The sequence below is a fragment of the Ursus americanus genome, chromosome 9 (assembly GCF_024610735.1).
Source record: "Ursus americanus isolate L20-20 chromosome 9, mUrsAme1.1.p, whole genome shotgun sequence".
In the NCBI taxonomy this organism is placed as follows: Eukaryota; Metazoa; Chordata; class Mammalia; order Carnivora; family Ursidae; genus Ursus; species Ursus americanus.
In genome coordinates, this window is record NC_142135.1 from 62,194,763 (window position 1) to 62,214,314 (window position 19,552).

Sequence of the window (19,552 nt, forward strand, 5' to 3'; positions counted from 1 at the left end):
TATCACAAATTTTTATGTCTTATAAGCAAAATAAAGTAAACAAACAGAGGTATGCTTGGATCCCAAAATCTCTTTTTGTTAAATGCTTGTTTATACCAGGTTAGCAGAACCATCACTGATGTTATATTCATGGTACAGTGAGGGGGGGGTTAGGGGGGCACGTGGGGAAGAGGAAGCAGACATGGTGGACTTATTATCGAATTGTGTTCTAGATGCTCCTTCACCATGAAACCAAAAAAAAAAACAAAAAACAAAGCTTTAAGAAACACTAATTGTATGGGGGTGGGGCAGGGAGAGGCAAACCAGGAAACGGACTCTTAACTATACAGAACAAACTGAGGGTTACTGGAGGGGAGGTGAGCAGGGAGATGGGTTAAATGGACGATGTATTAAAGACGGCACCTGTAGTGATAAGCACTGGGTGTTGGTAAGTGATGGGTCGCTAAATTCTGCACCTGAAACTAATATTACACTATGTAACTGGAATTTAAGTAAAAACTTAAAAAAGAAACACTACTTGTTGGTAATAAAGTTTCCTTAAATTTCTCATGGGCCAAGAGGGATGATACAGACACAAAATTCATCAAAAAAAAGAAAACTAGAATAGCTATATAAGGAGAAGGAAACAAATATACAGAACTTAGAGGTTATCTTTCCGCAAAAGTGAACAGATGTTGTTTATAGGAGGGTAAGAGACTTAAATCAAGGCAAACAGAGGGAAGAAGTTCTGGGGGCAGGAATCTACACATGGACAGGAAGAGCAGACATAGAAATGGAAAGTAAAAAAAAAGCATATATATAGTTCAAAGGAAAAATATCATTCATTTTCTTCATTTCTCAAAACATCTCTAACTGTATGAGGCAATTTGGGTTTTGTTCACTTTTGAGAGTTTGAAGTTGTTGGTCTCCCAGATTGGGTATCTTAAGCCATGGCTAGTCCTAGGTGGCCCAGAGTTATGCATAGCACTTAATTTCTGCCTCCAATAATTCTGCATTGCTGGGGAAATTTGGCCTGAGTTTTTATTCATAGAATGTTTAGAAAGTGACTTGGGGAAATATTTGATTTCCAAGTGAGAATGACTTTTCCAAGCATAAAAGCAAAGGAGGAAGGCATAAAGGAAACGATTGATAGCCCTGACTTAATAAAAATATTTTGGAGGAGTATTTAATGATAGAGAACACTGTCCATGACATGTTTTTATCATTTATTATTATTTATCAAAAAATAAAAGACTAGCATGGATATTATGGTTTCGATGTGGTAAAATTTGTATCTGAAATATATATACATGGGAAATATGCTAAATACTAGAGGAATTATGAGTGATTTTTATTTTCTTCATACTTTTCTGAATTTTCCAAATTTTCTATATTAAGCAGAATCAAAAATAATTTTAAAATCAATTTAAACCAGCCAACGCTGAATACATTTCATTCTTGAACTCATTTATGAGTTCATATATTCCGACAGGTTTGAGTCATATATTCCTACAGGTATTTTAGAATCAGTGGTTGAATTCTTTTTAACTCAGTGGCAGACCAAAGATAAAACAATAATTTGTGATATGATCCAGGGGCAAACTGGGACAAAAATAGTCTGAAATGGAAAGTTCTTCCAGACTTTGAAGAACTATAATATATAGGTGGATCTAATTTGATCCTTCCAAAGAAGGGTAGAAGTACACACAGAAAAATTTTTTTAAGAAAAGTTTCCTTAGTTTCCCAGGTGAGCTACTGTATTCCTCTGCTGCTACCTAATTTGAAGCCTCTTTTGGGTGCAGCCCAATTACACTGGAAAACCACCTCCGTTACACATTCCCACCCATCTCTACTCGGCACCAGTGACGCCTAATCCTGATGCCAAAATCTGGCATGTGATTCAGATGTTCTATGTAGATCATTAATACAGCCAAAACTAAGAATGGAGACTTTCAGGGAAGGGAGTTATTTTCTAAGAACCAGGTGATGATTCTGAGCAAGGTAAGTAGAACTATTTGGAGAGTATGGTGGGTTATGTGTATAGGACAGAGCTCTAAGACGACTTGGCTGTTGTGGAAGAAGTCCTCCAACTGGGAAGGCTTTCCAGAATGGGAAGGCTCTTTGTCCCAGGATCCAGAAGCTTTCTAAGGAATACTTCTTTGGATAACCATCTCTTTTAGTCTCCTTATGTCTTGCTGGTTACTAAAGGTAAAAATAAAAACCCTCAAATGTAGGTGTGAAACTCGGTTTTGGTTCAAAAACATATCACTAAAAAGAAACCTTTTAAAGAGAACTTAAATTATATGTATAAAATGTTCAAAGCCAGGGAATAAATAAGTAATTGAGATGGCTATTAAGTCTAGATCAAATATCTTTTTTTAATTTAAATATTAGGTAGTTAACATATAGTGCAATATTGGTTTCTGGAGTAGAATTCAGTGATTCATCACTTGCATGCAACACCCAGTGCTCATCATAACAAGTGTCCTCCTTAATACTCAACACCCATCTAACCCATCCCCCACCCACCTCCCTCCATCAACCCCGTTTATTCTCTATTATTAAAAGTCTCTTATGGCTTGTTTCCCTCTCTCCTTTTTTTCTTTCCCCCTTCCCATATGTTCATCTGTTTGCTTTCTTAAATTCCACATATGAGGGAGATCATATAGTATTTGTCTTTCTCTGACTGACTTATTTCACTTAGCATAATACACTCTAGCTCCATCCATGTCATTGCAAATGGCAAGATTTCATTTTTTTTTGATGGCTGAGTAATATTCCGTGTGTGTGTGTGTGTGTGTGTGTGTGTGTGTACAACTTCTTCTTTATCCATTCATCAGTTGATGGACAGTTGGGCTCTCTATAGTTTGGCTATTGTTGATAATCCTACCAATAACATCAGGGTGCATGTATCCCTTCCAATCTGTATTTTTGTATCTTTTGGGTAAATATCTAGTGGTATAACTGCTGGATCATAAGGTACTTCTATTTTTTAACTTTTTGAGGAACCTCCATCCTGTTCTCCAGAGTGGCAGCACCAGTTTGCATTCCCATCAACAATGCAAGGGGGGGTTCCCCTTTCTCCACCTGGTGTTTCTTGTGTTGTTAATTTTAGTCATTCTGACAGGTGTGAGATGGTATCTCATCATGGTTCTGATTTGTATTTCCCTGATGATGAGAGATGTTGAGCACCTTTTCATGTGTCTGTAAGCCATCTGGATGTCTTCTTTGGAAAAATGTCTATTCATGTCTTCTGCCCATTTCTTAACTGGATTATTTGTTTTTTGGGTGTTGAGTTTGATAACTTCTTTGCAGATTTCGAATAGTAACCCTTTATCAGATATGTCATTTGTAAATATCTTCTCCCATTCTGTAATCTGCCTTTAGTTTTGTTGACTGTTTCCTTCACTGTGCAGAAGTTTCTCATCTTTCTGAAGTCCCAAAAGTTCATTTTTGCTTTTGTTTTCCTTGTCTCCGGAGACATGTCTAGTAAGAAGTCCTATGGCTAATGTCAAAGAGGTTTCTGCTTGTGTTTTCCTCTGAGATGTTGATGGTTTCCTGTCTCACATTTAGGTCTTTCATCCATTTTTAATATATTTTTGTGTATGATGTAAGAAAGTGGTCCAGTTTCATTGTTATGCATGTTGCTGTCTGATTTTCCTAACACCATTTGTTGAAGAGACTGTCTTTTTTCCACTGGATATTCTTTCCTGCTTTGCTGAAGATTAGTTGACCATATAGTTGTGGGTCTGTTTCTGGGTTCTCTATTCTGTTCCATTGATCTATGTGTCTGTTTTTGAGACAGTACCATACTGTCCTGATGACTACATATTTGTAATATGGTTTGAAACCTGGAATCATGATTCCTCCTGTTTTGTTTTGTTTTTGTTTTTTTCAGAACTGCTTTGGCTATTCAGAGTCTTCTGTGGTTCCATATAAATTTGAGGATTGTTTGTTCTAGCTCTGTGAAAAATGCTGGTGGTATTTTGATAAGAATTGCATTAAATGTGTAAATTGCTTTGGGTAGTATAGACATTTTGACTATGTTCTTCTAATCCATGAACATAGGATGCTTTTCCATTTCTTTGGTTCCTCTTCAATTTCTCTCATAAGTAGGTTCCATAGTTTTCAGAGAATAGATCTTTTACTTCTTTAGTTAGATTTATTTCTAGGTATCTTATTGTTTTTTGGTGCAATTGAAAATGAGATTAATTCCTTGATTTCTCTTTCTGCTGCTTCATTATTGGTTAAAGAATTTAGTACATCCTACTAAAGAATGAATGGGTTAACCAGGAAATTTAAGATTTTTAAAAAATACATGAAGCAAATGAAAATGAAAGCATGGCATCCGAAAACCTTTGGGATACAGCAAAAGCAGTCCTAAGAGGGAAGTGTATCGCAGTGCAGGCCTACCTCAAGAAGCAAGAAAAGTTTCAAATACACAGCGTACCCTTACACATTAAAGAGCTAGAAAAGGAACAGCAAATAAAGTCTAAAGCCAGAAGAAGAAGGGAAATAATAAAGATTAGAGTAGAAATAAATTATATAGAAACAAACAAACAAAAAAAAACAGTAGAATGGAGGGTTGCCTGGGTGACTCAGTCAGTTAAGCATCTGCCTTCAGCTCAGGTCATGATCCCAGGGTCCTGGGATCAAGCCCGCTTCTCCCTCTCCCTTTGCCTGCCACTCCGCCTGCTTGTGCTTGCTTTCTCTCTCTCTCTCTCTCCCTCTCTCTCTCTCTGTCAAATAAATAAATAAAATCTTTAAAAAAAAAAAAGCAGAATGGATTAATGAAACTAAGAGCTGGTTCTTGGAAAGAATTAATAAAATTGATAAACCCCTAGCCAGACTTATCAACAAGAGAAAGAACCCAAATAGATAAAATCATGAATGATGGAGGAGAGATCACAACCAACAGCATAGAAATACAAACAATTATAAGAGAATACTATGAAAAATTATATGCCTGGGCAACCTGGAAGAAATGGACAAAGTCCTAGAAACATACAAACTACCAAAACTGAAAAAGGAAGAAATAGAAAATTTGAATAGACCCATAACCAGCAAAGACATTGAATCAATAATCAAAAATCTCCCAGCAAACAAAAGTCCTGGGCCAGCTGGCTTCCCAGGGGAATTCTACCAGACATTTAAAGAAGGCTTAATACCTATTCTTCTCAAACTGTTCCAAAAAATAGAAATGGAAGGAAAACTTCCAAACTCATTCTATGAAGCCAGCATTACCTTGATTCCAAAACCAGACAAAAGACCCACTAAAAAGAATTACAAGCCAATATCACTGATGAACATTGATGCAAAAATTCACTAAAATATTAGCAAATCAAATTCAACAGTACATTAAAAGAATTATTTGTCACGATCAGGTGGGATTTATTCCTGGGCTGCAAGGGTGTTTCAATACTCCCAAATCATCAATGTGATACACCATATTAATAAAAGAAAGTGTAAGAACCATATGATCCTCTCAAAAGATGCAGAAGAGGCATTTGACAAAATACAGCATTCTTTCCTGATAAAAACCCTCAACAAAGTAGGGATAGATGGAACATACCTCAACATCATAGAGTCCATATAAAAAAGACCCACAGTTAACATCATCCTAATGGAGAAAAACTGAGAGCCTTTCCTCTATGCGTAGGAACAAGACAGGGATGTCCATTCTTACTATTACTATTTACTGGAAGTCTTAGCCTCAGCAGTGAGACAACAAAAAGAAATAAAAGGCATCCAAATTGGCAAGGAAGAAGTCAAACTTTCACTCTATGCAGACAACATGATACTCTATGTAGAACACCCTAAAGACTGCACTGAAAATTGCTAGAACTCATACATCAATTCAGCAAAGTCACAGGATATAAAATCAATGTGCAGAAATCTGTTGCATTTCTATACACCTACATCAAATATTTAATGAGTTGAATAAGCAAGTCTTTGTTCTTAATTGCATAATAAAAAAAAGTTCACCATCTAAAAATGACCTGCATTTTTAAGTCATCTGTCTTTGTTCACTACCACTGCAAGTAATTACAGTATTTTGTTTTCTACCAGCTTTTTAGTACATTTAACTTACCATATTCTCCCACTGTCATCCTCCCCAGTCTTCTCTTTAATGCTCTGCATCCTCCAACCCAGCTCTCTCACCCTTTTATTCCATTTGTAATGTCCTAATGCGTAGTAGGGGATATATTAATGTTCAATTTAATTAAACTTAAATCCATTGCATCCATTTTACTCCACTCTCCAGCATTTGAAATGTTCTGGGCATCGTTTCTATAGGCAGTCCTTGCTTTTCTTCCAAGGAGTGCAGGGCTGTAAAAGTGACCGTTCAAGCTGAAGCCATAAAAATCTATCTTAAAAATCAATGGGGAAAATTATGTTTGTTCTATGACTTCTATCTATTTTTGTCAAAAGATTAAAAATTCTCTTACTTTGTTTTAAATATGTAGGGAAATGATCAAAAAAGAGTAAAACTAGTATTTATTACACCATGATTTAAAACATTAAAAATAGTCTTATTTCTTTGTCAAAAAAGAGATATTATGGGTAATTTGGATAGTCCTGGCCTTCTCATTATTTAATTTACATGAAGTTAGCATATTTTTTATGCTGTGGCAAGTTGCCATACTCCTTTCTTAATTTGGATCAGCTTCCAATATTTTTTTCCTTTCCACTTTCAACATCATAAAATATCTAGTAGATATTTATAGAGTTCCTTTAATGTGAAATGTTGATGACATCTTTTCCTGTGGAACATCTTCCTCTTTTCATCACAGCCATTTTTCTCATTTATGTCCACAAGTTTGTCTTCATTGAGTTCCTCTGGCTGCATATATAGCGCTGAATGGTGGCAGTGTCAACATTCCTGTTATCGGCTATTTCTTCTATAGTTCTACTTACATTTGATTCAAATTTCACTTCTACATTATCCCTTTTTATTCTTTTGCTACACTTTAATCTTTGTTGGCCCATTCCCTCTTACCATTGTCCATTTTTGTAAAATGACACACAGGTGGGAAACAAGGGGGCAACACAGCTACACACTTTGCTGTCTGTGTGTGAACTGAAAACTAGAGTCACCCACTGACAGACTTTAAAAGTCAGTCATAGATGTTGATGCCCATCTGTTATTTACATAATGATTGGTAGATGAAAGATCTAACACTGGTAACTAAAATTTGAACTGCACTTGTTAGAGGACTGATGTTATTTAACTAAACTCTGATAACTGAAATTTATGTATATTGGAACCCTACACACTGAGGACACCTGTACTTTCTTTTAGTAGATCTAGGATTATTATATAGTAGATTTTAATAATGCCACAAAGTTTGTCCTGGCCCCTATTCTGTTGTTCCTGAGTAAATACAACCAACCATTATTATTAGACAATCTCAGTATAAGAGTTCTAGAAATGAGATGTGGTATTAGGAAAAAGTAAAGTGGACATGCACCGGATATTATAGTCCTGCTGGTGACACAAAGCATTTCAAATATTTATATTTTGTTAGAAAATGTAGATTTTTAAATCATCACTTGCCCTGTTAGATTAATCCCTGGGCAGTTCTAAGTCTATGTTAAATATGAAAGCAACTAGAATTTGAAGGATTACCATATGATTTTCCAGTTCTCCATCCCTCATTCATAGAACATTTTTGCTTGTGTTGCTTTCAAACTATTATTTAGTTACCATTTTGTATTTAATGAGCTTCTCACAGTATGACATCAAATGTCTTTATAGATCAAGCTCCATTTTGAAAATTTCCCTAGAAATTATACTGCTTTAATTAATTTTCCTAGTATTAAATTTTAAATACTTTCTTTGTGTTGAGATGTAACTACTTTGGTACTACAACTCTTTTCCATCCTAAGTAATTTTCCTCCAGTCCAGGTGAGGATATTCTTCGGCTTGACTGGCAATTGTGCCCTTCCTTTGGCCTCAGCTGTAACATGACTTCTTCTCCCAGTGTGCCCGTTGCTGAATATGGTTGTTATTCTTAGGTCCCTTATAGTGATTCTAGAACAAAAACAAAAACAAAGAATTTAAAAGCTATCTTTTTCAAATCACGTAACACCAATTCTCAAAAAAAAAAAAAAAAAGCTCTAACATTTCAGGTTGTCATAGGGGCTAAGAAATGATACTTGATCATATCCAAAAACCATGAAAAGGAGGGAAACTCTTTAGCCTAACTTGGTCACACTACACAAAGACTTTAGTGATTGTGAAGTTTGTCTTCAAGTTTAATGAAAGTGTATTTGGTGAGTTTGGGTATAAGACAAACAAATATTTATGGGGAAATCAAAATAGTCTTAGCAGGTGATGAATATCGAATAGATTCATTCTTTGTCTCTCTTCAGAAATTCCCTAACCTTGGGGGTGCCTGGGTGGCGCAGTCGTTAAGCGTCTTCCTTCGGCTCAGGGCGTGAACCCAGTGTTCTGGGATCGAGCCCCACATCAGGGTCCTCTGCTGGGAGCCTGCTTCTTCCTCTCCCACTCCCCCTGCTTGGGTTCCCTCTCTCGCTGGCTGTCTCTGTCAAATAAATAAATAAAATCTTAAGAAAGAAAGAAAGAAAGAAAGAAAGAAAGAAAGAAAGAAAGAAAGAAAGAAAGAAAGAAAGAAAGAAAGAAAGAAAGAAAGAAAGAAAGAGAAAGAAAGAAAGAAAGAAAGAAAGAAAGAAAGAAAGAAAGAAAGAAAGAAAGAAAGAAAGAAAGAAATTCCCTAACCTAATACCAAACATATTTTCCTAGCAAGATAATATTCAAAACTTCTCTGATACTTATTTTTCTGGCAAAATATTAAATCGATGAGGTGAGTGTAGTACCTAAAGACTGCCACACTGAGGCATGTGATGCATTGTTTTGCAACTGGCTTTCAGATCACAATTACTAGTCTTCCTCATAAGGAACAATAGTAGTCTAGAAATTAAACTTGTAAAGCCCAGATGGAACTTGATTAGTAGGCATCTCCTTTCCTGTGTGTATGGGTGGTGTAAATTGATGGCTAAAAAGAGTCCCACACATTAGAAGGAAAGCACACCCCCTACTTAATGGTAATCATATGTTAGAATAATAGGAAATAGTCACATGGTCATCTTTTTTCTAGAAACTCCACCTAAACTACAAAAGAGAAATGATCTGTCCTATTACTTAAAGCATTCAAGCAAGGAGATCTCTCAATTGTCCTATTCAGTCCTGAACAGTCATTACATTGTGATCATTCTTGCTTTGTCTGACCAGATGGGGAATGGCTGCAATTCTTAGAGAGTTATAAAAATCACAAATATAGCATATGCAATACAATGACACCCTGTTTATTTGTCAGAGAAAGAACATGTTCCGGCAAGTCTTGGAAATTAAATCCACTCCAGAATAGAATACCAGAAAACAGCTTTCTAATTTAATACATAATTTGAATATAAAGAGCTTTAAAATGAGTCCATGTTAATGACCGCAAGATAAATAAAACAAAATTTGAGAAAATTATAAGAAAAAAGATCACAAATCTAAAATAATGTTCTTTAACAAAACTCTCAGTGATTAAGAAAACAGGCAAATTTTTAGCAAGAATATAGAATAAGCAATGTAACGAACTTAATCTATTAAACACATGTAGAATCCATACCCAATAATCAGAGAATACATCTTCTTTTCAAGCCCAATTGCAATATTTACAAAAATTGACTATACACTAGACCACAAAACAAGGTTCAAGAAATACTAAAGAGTCTATATCATACAGACCAAATTTTCTGACTGTAATGCAGTTGTTAGAAAGTATTTATGAAAATGTGACTTAAAACTCATATGTTTTAAAATATAACATGTTTAAAGAAATGAAGGAGAATGTTCAATATTTACAACTAAATGGAAATAAAACTATTATATATCAAAACATATGGAATGTAGCTACGGTAGTACTGAAGAAGAATTTATAGTTTTAAATAAATACATTACAAAAGAATAAGATCTCCAAATTAACGAGATAAGCTTTCAACTCAAATTAGAAAAGGAAAAAGAGATTTAGCAAAAACAACAAACAGCAGAAACCAACGAAACAGAAAGCAAAGATATAATCTTTCTTATCATATCTTCATTTTATATTTAATTTTTGCTCTAGGCCTCGATGGTTTGCTCCCCAAATAATGAGTAATATAACCCTGATACCAAAACCAGACAAAGACAAAATAAGAAAGGAAATTACAGGTCTATTTCAGGAATATAGATGTAAATATTAGCAACTTGAATCCAGCTAACAAGAATACATATCATAACCAAAAAAGCTTATCCCAGGAATGCAAGGATGATTTAACAGTAGAAAATTACTAATCAAAATTGATTATAACAACTATATGATCCTGTTAATATATGAAGAAAGATTATATGCTAAAATTCAACATCCATTAATGATAAAAACAACCTAGCATAGAACAGACATCTTTAATGTGTGTTCAACCTTAATTTCAAAATCAATGTGAAGGGAGAATGATCAAAAATAGGCAAGGCAATTTTAAAGTAGAACAACATAAAGAGACACATCCTACCAGATTGAACAGATTCTATATAAACCGTAGTGCAGTTTTAGTGAACAGATATAAACCAGAGTGCATTAGAGCAGTTCCATGCATTGGACAGAGGTGGCATATACACTCACTGGAGAGATGAACCATCCACATGAGTACAGTGGCGTAATTGGTCTTCCATAGCAGAAAAATAAGTAAATCCCAACCTCACACCATGTAAAAAGTCATTTCTAGGAGGTTCAAAGCTTACATTTTAAACAAACTTTAAAACAACTTTTTGAAGAAAATACAGGATAACATCTTTATGATTTTAAGGCAGAGATGAGTTCTTAAATAAAACTTTATACATACAATTGTGATCAAAGTTTATGTATGACAAGGATATGATGAAAATAGGAATCAATAAGCTACAAGAAAGGAAGATGTTCAGGATGCATATAACCAAGTAAAGGATTAATATCCAGAAGGTAAGGAGAATAAATAGAGTTTAATTTTTTTAATGGGCAAAAATGAGTGAGCGATTTATAGAATCACCTATTATATAAAAGCTGTTCAACATAATTTGTAATGAGGGAAATGCGAAGTAAAACAACAAAAGCACAATTTCATACCCATTAGATTTTTATTTTTATTTTTTTTACTAAAAGCTCAACGATATCAAGGGTTAGTAAAGTTGTAGAGCGGTGGGAACTCTCATTCACTGCAGATGAGAGTATTTACCAATTTAGAGAGAAATAGCAGCATTTAATAAAGTGGAGGGCATATAAATCCATGGCCCAGCAAATCCCTTCCTAGATGTATAGTGAAGAACTCTCACACATGTCTAGGAGAAATGTGCAAGAATGTTCATTGCAATACTGTAACAATGAAAGCAACCTAACTCTCCATCAACAAAATAAGGAATCAATATATTGTGGATTTAACTAAAATGGAATACCATTTAGTTGTGCTGTTAAAATTAATAAATCAACTTAAGTGTCAAAAATTTGGGGAGAAGAGCAGACTGGATTGACACATCATGATCTCATTTACATGAAATTTCAAAGCATACACAATATTATATATTGTTCCTGAGTCCATGTATATATAGCAAAACATAAAATCATGCATGGGAATGATAATGCAAAAGTTAGGATAGTGATTACCTTGATAGAGGAGAGGAAAATGGGATCGGGGTATACTAAAAAAGGGGGCTTTGGTTTTATCTGTAATGTCTCAATTTATTCTTAAAACATTTAATAAATATGGCAAGATGTAGTTGGTGGGCACATAGATATAATGTTCTCTGCTCTTTTTCTATTTGCTTCAAATATATTGTGATTTTTTAAAAGGAAGTTAGTAATATTCTTTTAAATGCAAAAGCATGGTGGTCACTTGCCTTGGAGGAGGAGAAGGTAGGATAAGATGAGAAAGTTCCCCTGCAGGTCACTAGCATAGTCTGATGCTTAGGTGCTAAAATGATCCATGCTTGGAAAAGGGGAGACTTCCCAAGTTTGGACTGAGATAAATGAGCTATGGTCCCCGATGGGAGGCAGGGAGAGAGAGAAATTACCATGACTTTTCCCTACCCTTTCTTTCTTGCCCTGTTGCCCCAGCTCTCTTTCCTTCCACCTCTTCTCTCCCTCACTAGTATGGCACAGAAAGCCACAGCTGCCTAACTTTATGGAAGAAGCTCTCAAAAATGAGCTAACCATATAGCTCTGTCTTTGCCATCCCCAGCAGGAGTCTTCCTCAGGTACTGGGGAACCTCCACTAATTAGAGGAAATCAAAACTCTAGGATATGTACAATCATATACCAGGAATTTTCCTCTCGTTTGGGGCATTAGACAGCTCATAGAAATTCAAGCAGCATGAAAATTCTACAGAAGCTATGTGGCCAAAAATTATTGAGCCTTAAAGTAAGGGAGAATTGTGTTAACTTGTGTTAATCTCCTAGATATTTAAATTACATTCAATAAAGTTGTATTTAACTCTTATGTTCTTGAGCATTTCCGTATATTTTCATCATTATTTCTAATACAGTGATAGTTTCTAATATATTATTGGATTTGCTCTCCATGAACAGCATTCACATCATGTAAATGCCAATGCTGTTTATGATGGGTTCAGAAATCCTACAGAACTATATGTAAAAGAATATTGAAGTTTTAAGTATTAAATTTTCCAAAGCAGTATATATGTAATTTAAGAGTTCTTTTATTTTGAATTGTGTTTTTAATATAGTAAAAATTCAAACAGTCCAAATGGTTATAATATTAAAGGTAACTCTCTTTCCCATACATTGTCCCATGAGTCCCCTCCCCAGAGGCAGCCATTTTCAATTTCCTGTTTCTCTAAGATACCTTATATGTGGACAAATAGGCATCGAAAAGAATTGTTTTAAAAGTCCATTCCATAGCAATCATATTTCAAAATGTCTGTATTCTTACTACATTCGATGCTTTTCTGTTTGAGGCCAAATATGTAGTGCAGAAATCTTCAGGCTTGGGGTCAGGCACAACATAAGTAAAACCCAATCACAAGAGCAAGGTTTTGAATCCAGGCACAATAAAAGTGACAGAGATGTTATAATGTTTATTAAACTTTTTATAGAAAAATCAGGAGAGAACAGTGTCAGTGCAATAAGTTCCAAGACTTGAGTCTGGTACCAGTTAGACATAAACAATTAAGTGACATGTAAAACTAGCTTGTGTTATGATATATCCTGTAATGATACCAAAATATTTGGGTAATTATTTTGTCTAAAATTGAATGTCATCTTTAAAAAAACTGATTTTACCAAAGTGTGTCTAAATAATTGCTTTCTTAAGCAGCCTAAAATTTAGCCAGTTCTGAAATACTGTCAGAGGTTACCCAATTAATCTGTTTTGCTACCTCTGCTAAAACGTATCCCTAACAAAAAGTTTGAGATAAAAAGCTCAAGAACGAATATATGATGTGGGTGAAGAGTGGGTTAAATAGGTGATGGGGATTAAGGAATAGACTTGCTATGATGAGCACCAGGTATTGTATGGAAGTGTTGAATCGCTAATATTACACTGTATGTTAACTAACTGGAATTTAAATAAATACTTTTAAAAAATAATTTAAAACATTTTTATTTTAAAAAAGAGTATATAATGTCAAAGAGTATAATTCATATTAGCTCTTACTTTTCAACACAATATATTTGGTATTTCCCATGGATGAAAAGGATTTTCATATATTTTTTTCTAACCTGTATTTGGGATCCATTTGTAAGAAATATGTCACCTTTGTCTTTTAGGCTCTTCTAACATATAGGAGTGACCCAACCATGAGAAAAATGTTGAATCATCTGTATTTCTATATCATGCCTGTGTTTAACGTTGATGGATACCATTTTAGCTGGACCAGTGTAAGTCACTTTGCCTATCCAATTGAAAAGAGAGACTAAATAAATAGAAAACAGCCATAGAACAGGAAGGAATCCTAGTGGGCAGGCAGCCTAGTGATTCCAGAATGACAAAAGAGACCTCCACTCCCTGTCCTATCATAGCAGCAAACTTCTGTTTAGAAGTTTGGCTTTGCATGAGATTCCATATAAGTCAATATTTCTCCTTCCAAAGAAATTGTGAAAAGTCACTAGTCTAGCCCAGCTTATTCAATTTTGCTCGAGAAGAAATGAGCCCAAGAGAAGCTAAGAGATAGCAAGTGTGTGGCAGAAATTGGAGCATGAACCTGGGTCTCTACTGGTTATCCAGTCCTCTTTCTACTCCTTGGATTTGTCTGTTCCCAGAGGAACTCTCCCCACAGTGCTGTGATTCATTCACCAATTGTGTACTAAAATGCATGTGAACAACCTTTTGAGTATTTTTTCTACACCTACTTTCTTAATTACACCTAGGATCGATTTTGGAGAAAAACAAGGTCAAGGAACTCAAGGTTTCACTGCCGTGGAGTTGATGCCAATCGTAACTGGAAAGTGAAATGGTGTGGTAAGTTGGAAACTAACTGCAATTTGGATCCAGAGGTTTCCACAGCTTTCACTTTCAAAAATGATGGGCCCATTAGGACTCCAGTATAAGACTGATGTTTTTCTGTATGGGAAAACCTAATAGAGAAAAACACAAATATGTACATTGTAGCTATAATTTGCAAAAGAAAATGAAAGGGATTTTTAATATGCAAATATCGAAGATTTAAATCTGTCAACCCAAACCGGAAAATTGAAAATTTAAACACAGATGTAAAAGCAGAAAACTGAGGAATATTGGACATTCAGAAACTAAAACAGAACTGTGGTTTGTGGTATAAATCTGGTTAAATGTTTGCATCCTTTCATTGAGAACATGAGAGTAACTCTGATCCTGCTTTCATCTGTCTATGATAATCAAAACTACCAAATCCTTGTCTAGAATCCACCTATCTAAGGTCTCATACATTGATTGACCACTCACGTGGCAAATATATTTCCACTACATTGCACCCTTCATTAATACTTTTCAAGTGAAGAGAGGATGTCTTTTTAATGAAGGAAACTCTTTCAAAATAAAGAAGCAGGTAGGTACTAGAGAGGGGAAGGAGAGGAGGGAGAAAATTAGCCCTAGCTAGTATAGAGGAGGCAAAACTTCCCTTCTACCCACCTTGGGTTTTCAGCGGAAGCTCTTAAACAAAAAGGCAGATTATCAAGAGAAAAACAGATTATTAACGTGTGCGGCACATGTCACACAGGAGAAACCTCATGAAAAGTGACTCAGAGTGGCAACTTAGAACTCTGGCTTATGCAGCATCTTCAGTAAAGTTGTAGAGAAACGACAGGACAAAGGAAAGTAGTTTTGGGCTTCCAAGGGCAACAAGCTGTGGGTAGGTAAATATATGGGAGGCAACTAATGGAGTAAGGTTGTTTGCAGATTCCTGTGGTGCTGTCTCTAGGATGATTAAGTCTGTCTCCAGTAAAAGGAGAATTTATATCCTCTCTTTAGGCAGAAAAGGGGAAGGTAGAGAGAGCTTTTCCTGCATTTCCTGCTGCTTAATTGCATTCAGCTCAAATTAAGTTTTACATCAAAGAGGGATATTTTGGGGTGACATATTCTGGTTTCCTTCACTAGTATCATACTTGGGTAGGAAAAGTATTATCGAAAGGCAGTTGTAAGGAGCTCCCCCTTCACAGAGTCCTTCCTTAGCTCCCTCATTCTATGACACTGGGTTCTGCATTAGACAGCACTTCTCCCATCCTACCCACATCAGACAGAGCAACTGAGCACGTGCTTAGACGCCTCCCACACATCTTCTCCAGGCAAACTCTCTTCATCAGTTAGAATTAGCAAATAAGAATATGGCTCTAGAATATTACAGACATGCTTTGATTCTACCATTAGCTCAATGATTTGGGTGATTTTTTTTATCCATAAATTTATAACAATAACTTCTACCTCATAGCATTCTTATGGGAATTAAAGGAATATACATATGTTTAATGCCTAATTCAGTTCTAGTTTCAAACAGAGATCTAAATATCAGTGATCTATCCCTTCTCCCCCAAGCTACAGAATAGTCAATTGATCTCTGAGCCTCAGGTCCACTGTTAAAATATTTCTTTCCTTCAGGAGAGTGTTGTGATGAGAAGCCATAAGGTAACCTTAAACATGTTCACAGTTATAAGAGATGAAAAGCATCATGTTAATACTATAAAGTGGTATTAATGATGGCTGTTTATATTTTAAAATTTTTTCTTCAGGGTGCCTGGGTGGCTCAGTTGGTTAAGCTTCTGACTCTTGATTTCAGCTCAGGTCATGATCTCAGGGTCAGGAGATCAAGCCCTGCATGGGGCTCCACATCAGCAGGGAGTCTGCCCAAGATTACCTCTCCCCCTGCCCCTCCCCCCGCAACCCTCTCTCTCTAAAATAAATAAATCTAAAAAAAACTTTCTTTTTCTTCCACCTGGACTGAGACAAAAAGCTGTTCAAATTAACTCCCTAAGACCACTCATTTTTTAAAAATTCTTTTTCCCCCCTTTCTGATGTGACCATTTTGCATGCTCATAACTGTGTGTCCTATTTCACTAGTTGGCAGGTATGTGCCTCCATGTATGTCATACAAATGATGGCCGCAGTCATCTGAGCGAGTGCTCTGAATGGGTAACTAAGCTCAGGAACGCTAGCAGGCCAGCCAGCTCTGTCTGTATAAAGTTAGACTCTTGTTTATATCCCGTTACAAACAAGTGTCTTGCTTTCCATTGTTCTTTTTCCTTTACCAGCTTTTTCCTTCACACATAGGCCTTCACTGATTTCTTAGTTTCATCTGCAGCCCTAACTAGACTTCCTCTGATTCTTCACGTTTTTGAATCATTCTGATTCTTCCTGTGAGTCTGCACTCAAGATGTACAAGGGAATTATGTCAAATGTCAGTTGCAAAATGACCTTGATAGACAGTTGTGATATGGAAATGCAGGCAGCCTGGCTGGGATCATCTCTCCCCCCCCGCAAGGTGTCCCAAGGGGATGCCGCTGATCTGACAGGTAGGCAGATGTGGCCTTCCTCCCTCACAGCACCGTCTCCCCACAGCTATTTGCTTGGTCCAGGGGACAGTGATCCTCACTGAGGGAACCACTCTTAGGTCAAGAGCCCAGAAGTAATCATAGTCCCCAAGTGAACAACCAGAGTATAAATGACATAGAAATGCCCAGGAACGTCCGGGACCATTGAAAACACTGTAGAGTCAACACTGTACTGACAAAAACAGCTGTTTCTTTCTCTTAAGCCAGTGAGTCTCAAATTTAAAGAGTAGAACATGAAACTGCTTTTTACCATGAAAAATCCGTGGACTCCCACACAACAATATTACACTTCAGTGCATTTAATGTGGAGTAGACAGACAGCTTAGAGCATATGAATGGAAACAGGTCCATCTTTTCAATACTTCATAGCTTCCCCTGGGGGCCTTCAGGCCATGAAATGAATATCATTGCTCCAAAAGTAGATCCAGCAGAGAGAGTCATCAAGTCAGAGTAGTGGTGGGAACCAAGAACAACTATACAAATTTTATTCATTACTTTGCCAATGTTAATTGAGCTCATACTCTCTGCTAGGTACTGTTGGGGGGGGGCTCTTTTTTCCCTTTTTTCCTTCTTCTATGCACTCTTTTTGGAGAATGCCATGAACACTGCCTCTTCCAAATTGGAATAAATTCAGGAGACGGGCAAAGAATTTGGATGATATCCATATTTCAGCTTTAATCCCTGAATAACTCAAGTGTTGCCTAAAAATAAATTATTATCAGGACAGCCTACAGAATGGGAGCATGTATTTGCAAATGATGTATCTAATAAGAGGCTTTTATTTAGAATATTAAAGTAACTCTTACAACTCAACAATAAAAAAACAACTCAATTTAAAATGGACAAATGATTCAAACAGACACTTCTTTAAAGAAGATATACAAATGGGAGTAAGTACATAAAAAAAATGCTTGACATCATTAGCCATCAAGGAAATGCACTTCAAGATACCACATCACACCCACTAAGGTGGCTATAATAAAAAAGACAGACAATAACAAGTGTTGGTGAGGGTGTGGAAAAGTTGGAACTCTCAAAGTTGCTGGTGGGCATGTAAAATGATATGACCACTTGGGGAAACTGTTTAGTGGTCACTCAAAAAGTTAAACATAGAGTTACCATATGACCTACCAATTCCACTCCTACATATATATCTCAGAGAAATGAAAACATTTGTCCATACAATGTTTATACATGAATGTTTATAGCAGTGTTATTTATAATAGTCAAAAACTGGAAATAACCCAAATGTCTATCAACCAAGGAATAGATAAATATGGTATATCCAAGTAATGGAATGCTATTTAGCCATAAAAAGAATACATACTGATACAACATAGATGCAACATAGATGAAAACATTATGCTAAGCGAAATAAGCCAGTCATAAAATAATATTGTAGATTCCATGTATGTGAAATGTCCAGAACAGGCAAATCCATACAGAGAGTAGATCAGTGGTTGCGCAGGGCTAGGGAGAGAGGAGGAAAAATGCTACTGAGAAAGGGGTTTCTCTTTGGGATGATGATAATGTTTTTGGAATTAGACTGTAGTGACGATTGTGAATATACTAAAATTCACCCAATTGTACACTTCAAAAAAGTGAATTTTATTACCATTTAAGAGCAAGTTAGGCATTTAATGAAATATAACTCTTCTTTTTTAGAACACTCAATTACCTAATATTATAAATTAAGTATACTGTGGAGAAAACCACTTTTTAGCAGTATAATCACATATGCCCCTCTACAGATGTCCTTCTCCCACCAACACTCCCTCGCCCTATCAAAAAAAAGGGGGACCTTTTTTGATTGGGCAAATGTTTCAATAGATCACCTGAAATGAAAGGGAAACTACTATGTACCGGTTGTTTTCAGCCAATGCCTCTGAAAGAACAATGGATGGTCACTGGCCTGCATTTTAAGATGAGTTCTTCCAGCTGAAAGGCTTTTGCATTGAACCTGAGCTGAATTGCTATAAAAAATATAGAGACTTTCAGAGACTAAATTTGGGGCAAGGAGAGAAAGAACAGGGGGAAGTAACACTGCTGGAATACCTAGAAAGGGACTTTTTGGAAGTCAGAGATGTCTAATGAGAATTTTAATTAAAATTTCCTGTGAAGTAAGCAAATTTTCTTCAGTATTCCATAAGCAGCATTGGTAATATTCAGTACGGTCTATTTCACTTATCAAGGCTTTGTGGAATTGGATCTGCTATTTGGGGATGTGAGGAACTGCTGAGTCTAGCCTCCAAGGAAGCTCAGGGAGAGAACTAATCCACGTCAAATTTTCAGTAGTATGGAATTCGTAACAGGAATGCACTGCCTGATAAGACAAGAATTGGGTAACGTCTGGCTAAGAATGATGCATAGATGGAATTAAAGATCAACAGGATGGTTAAACTGGACCCTTATGATGTCTGCCATCTCTGTGCTTCGAATATCTATTAATCCAATTTTAAATCAAAACAAATATATTGAACACCTGCTAAAACGCAAAGTGCTGGAAATTGTATCAG

At 36.0% G+C, this 19,552-nt stretch overlaps 1 protein-coding gene across 2 annotated transcripts in view; it reads left to right on the top strand.

The window, feature by feature from the left end:
- The window catches only part of CPA6 (carboxypeptidase A6), a 324,775-nt gene that overhangs the window by 262,674 nt on the left and 42,549 nt on the right, over positions 1-19,552 (top strand). For both annotated transcript variants that reach the window (XM_087864840.1, XM_087864841.1), the window contains exons 7-8: positions 13,785-13,895; positions 14,385-14,475. In XM_087864840.1, the coding sequence (XP_087720966.1) occupies positions 13,785-13,895; positions 14,385-14,475 (202 nt within the window). The remainder of the gene's footprint in view (positions 1-13,784; positions 13,896-14,384; positions 14,476-19,552) is intronic.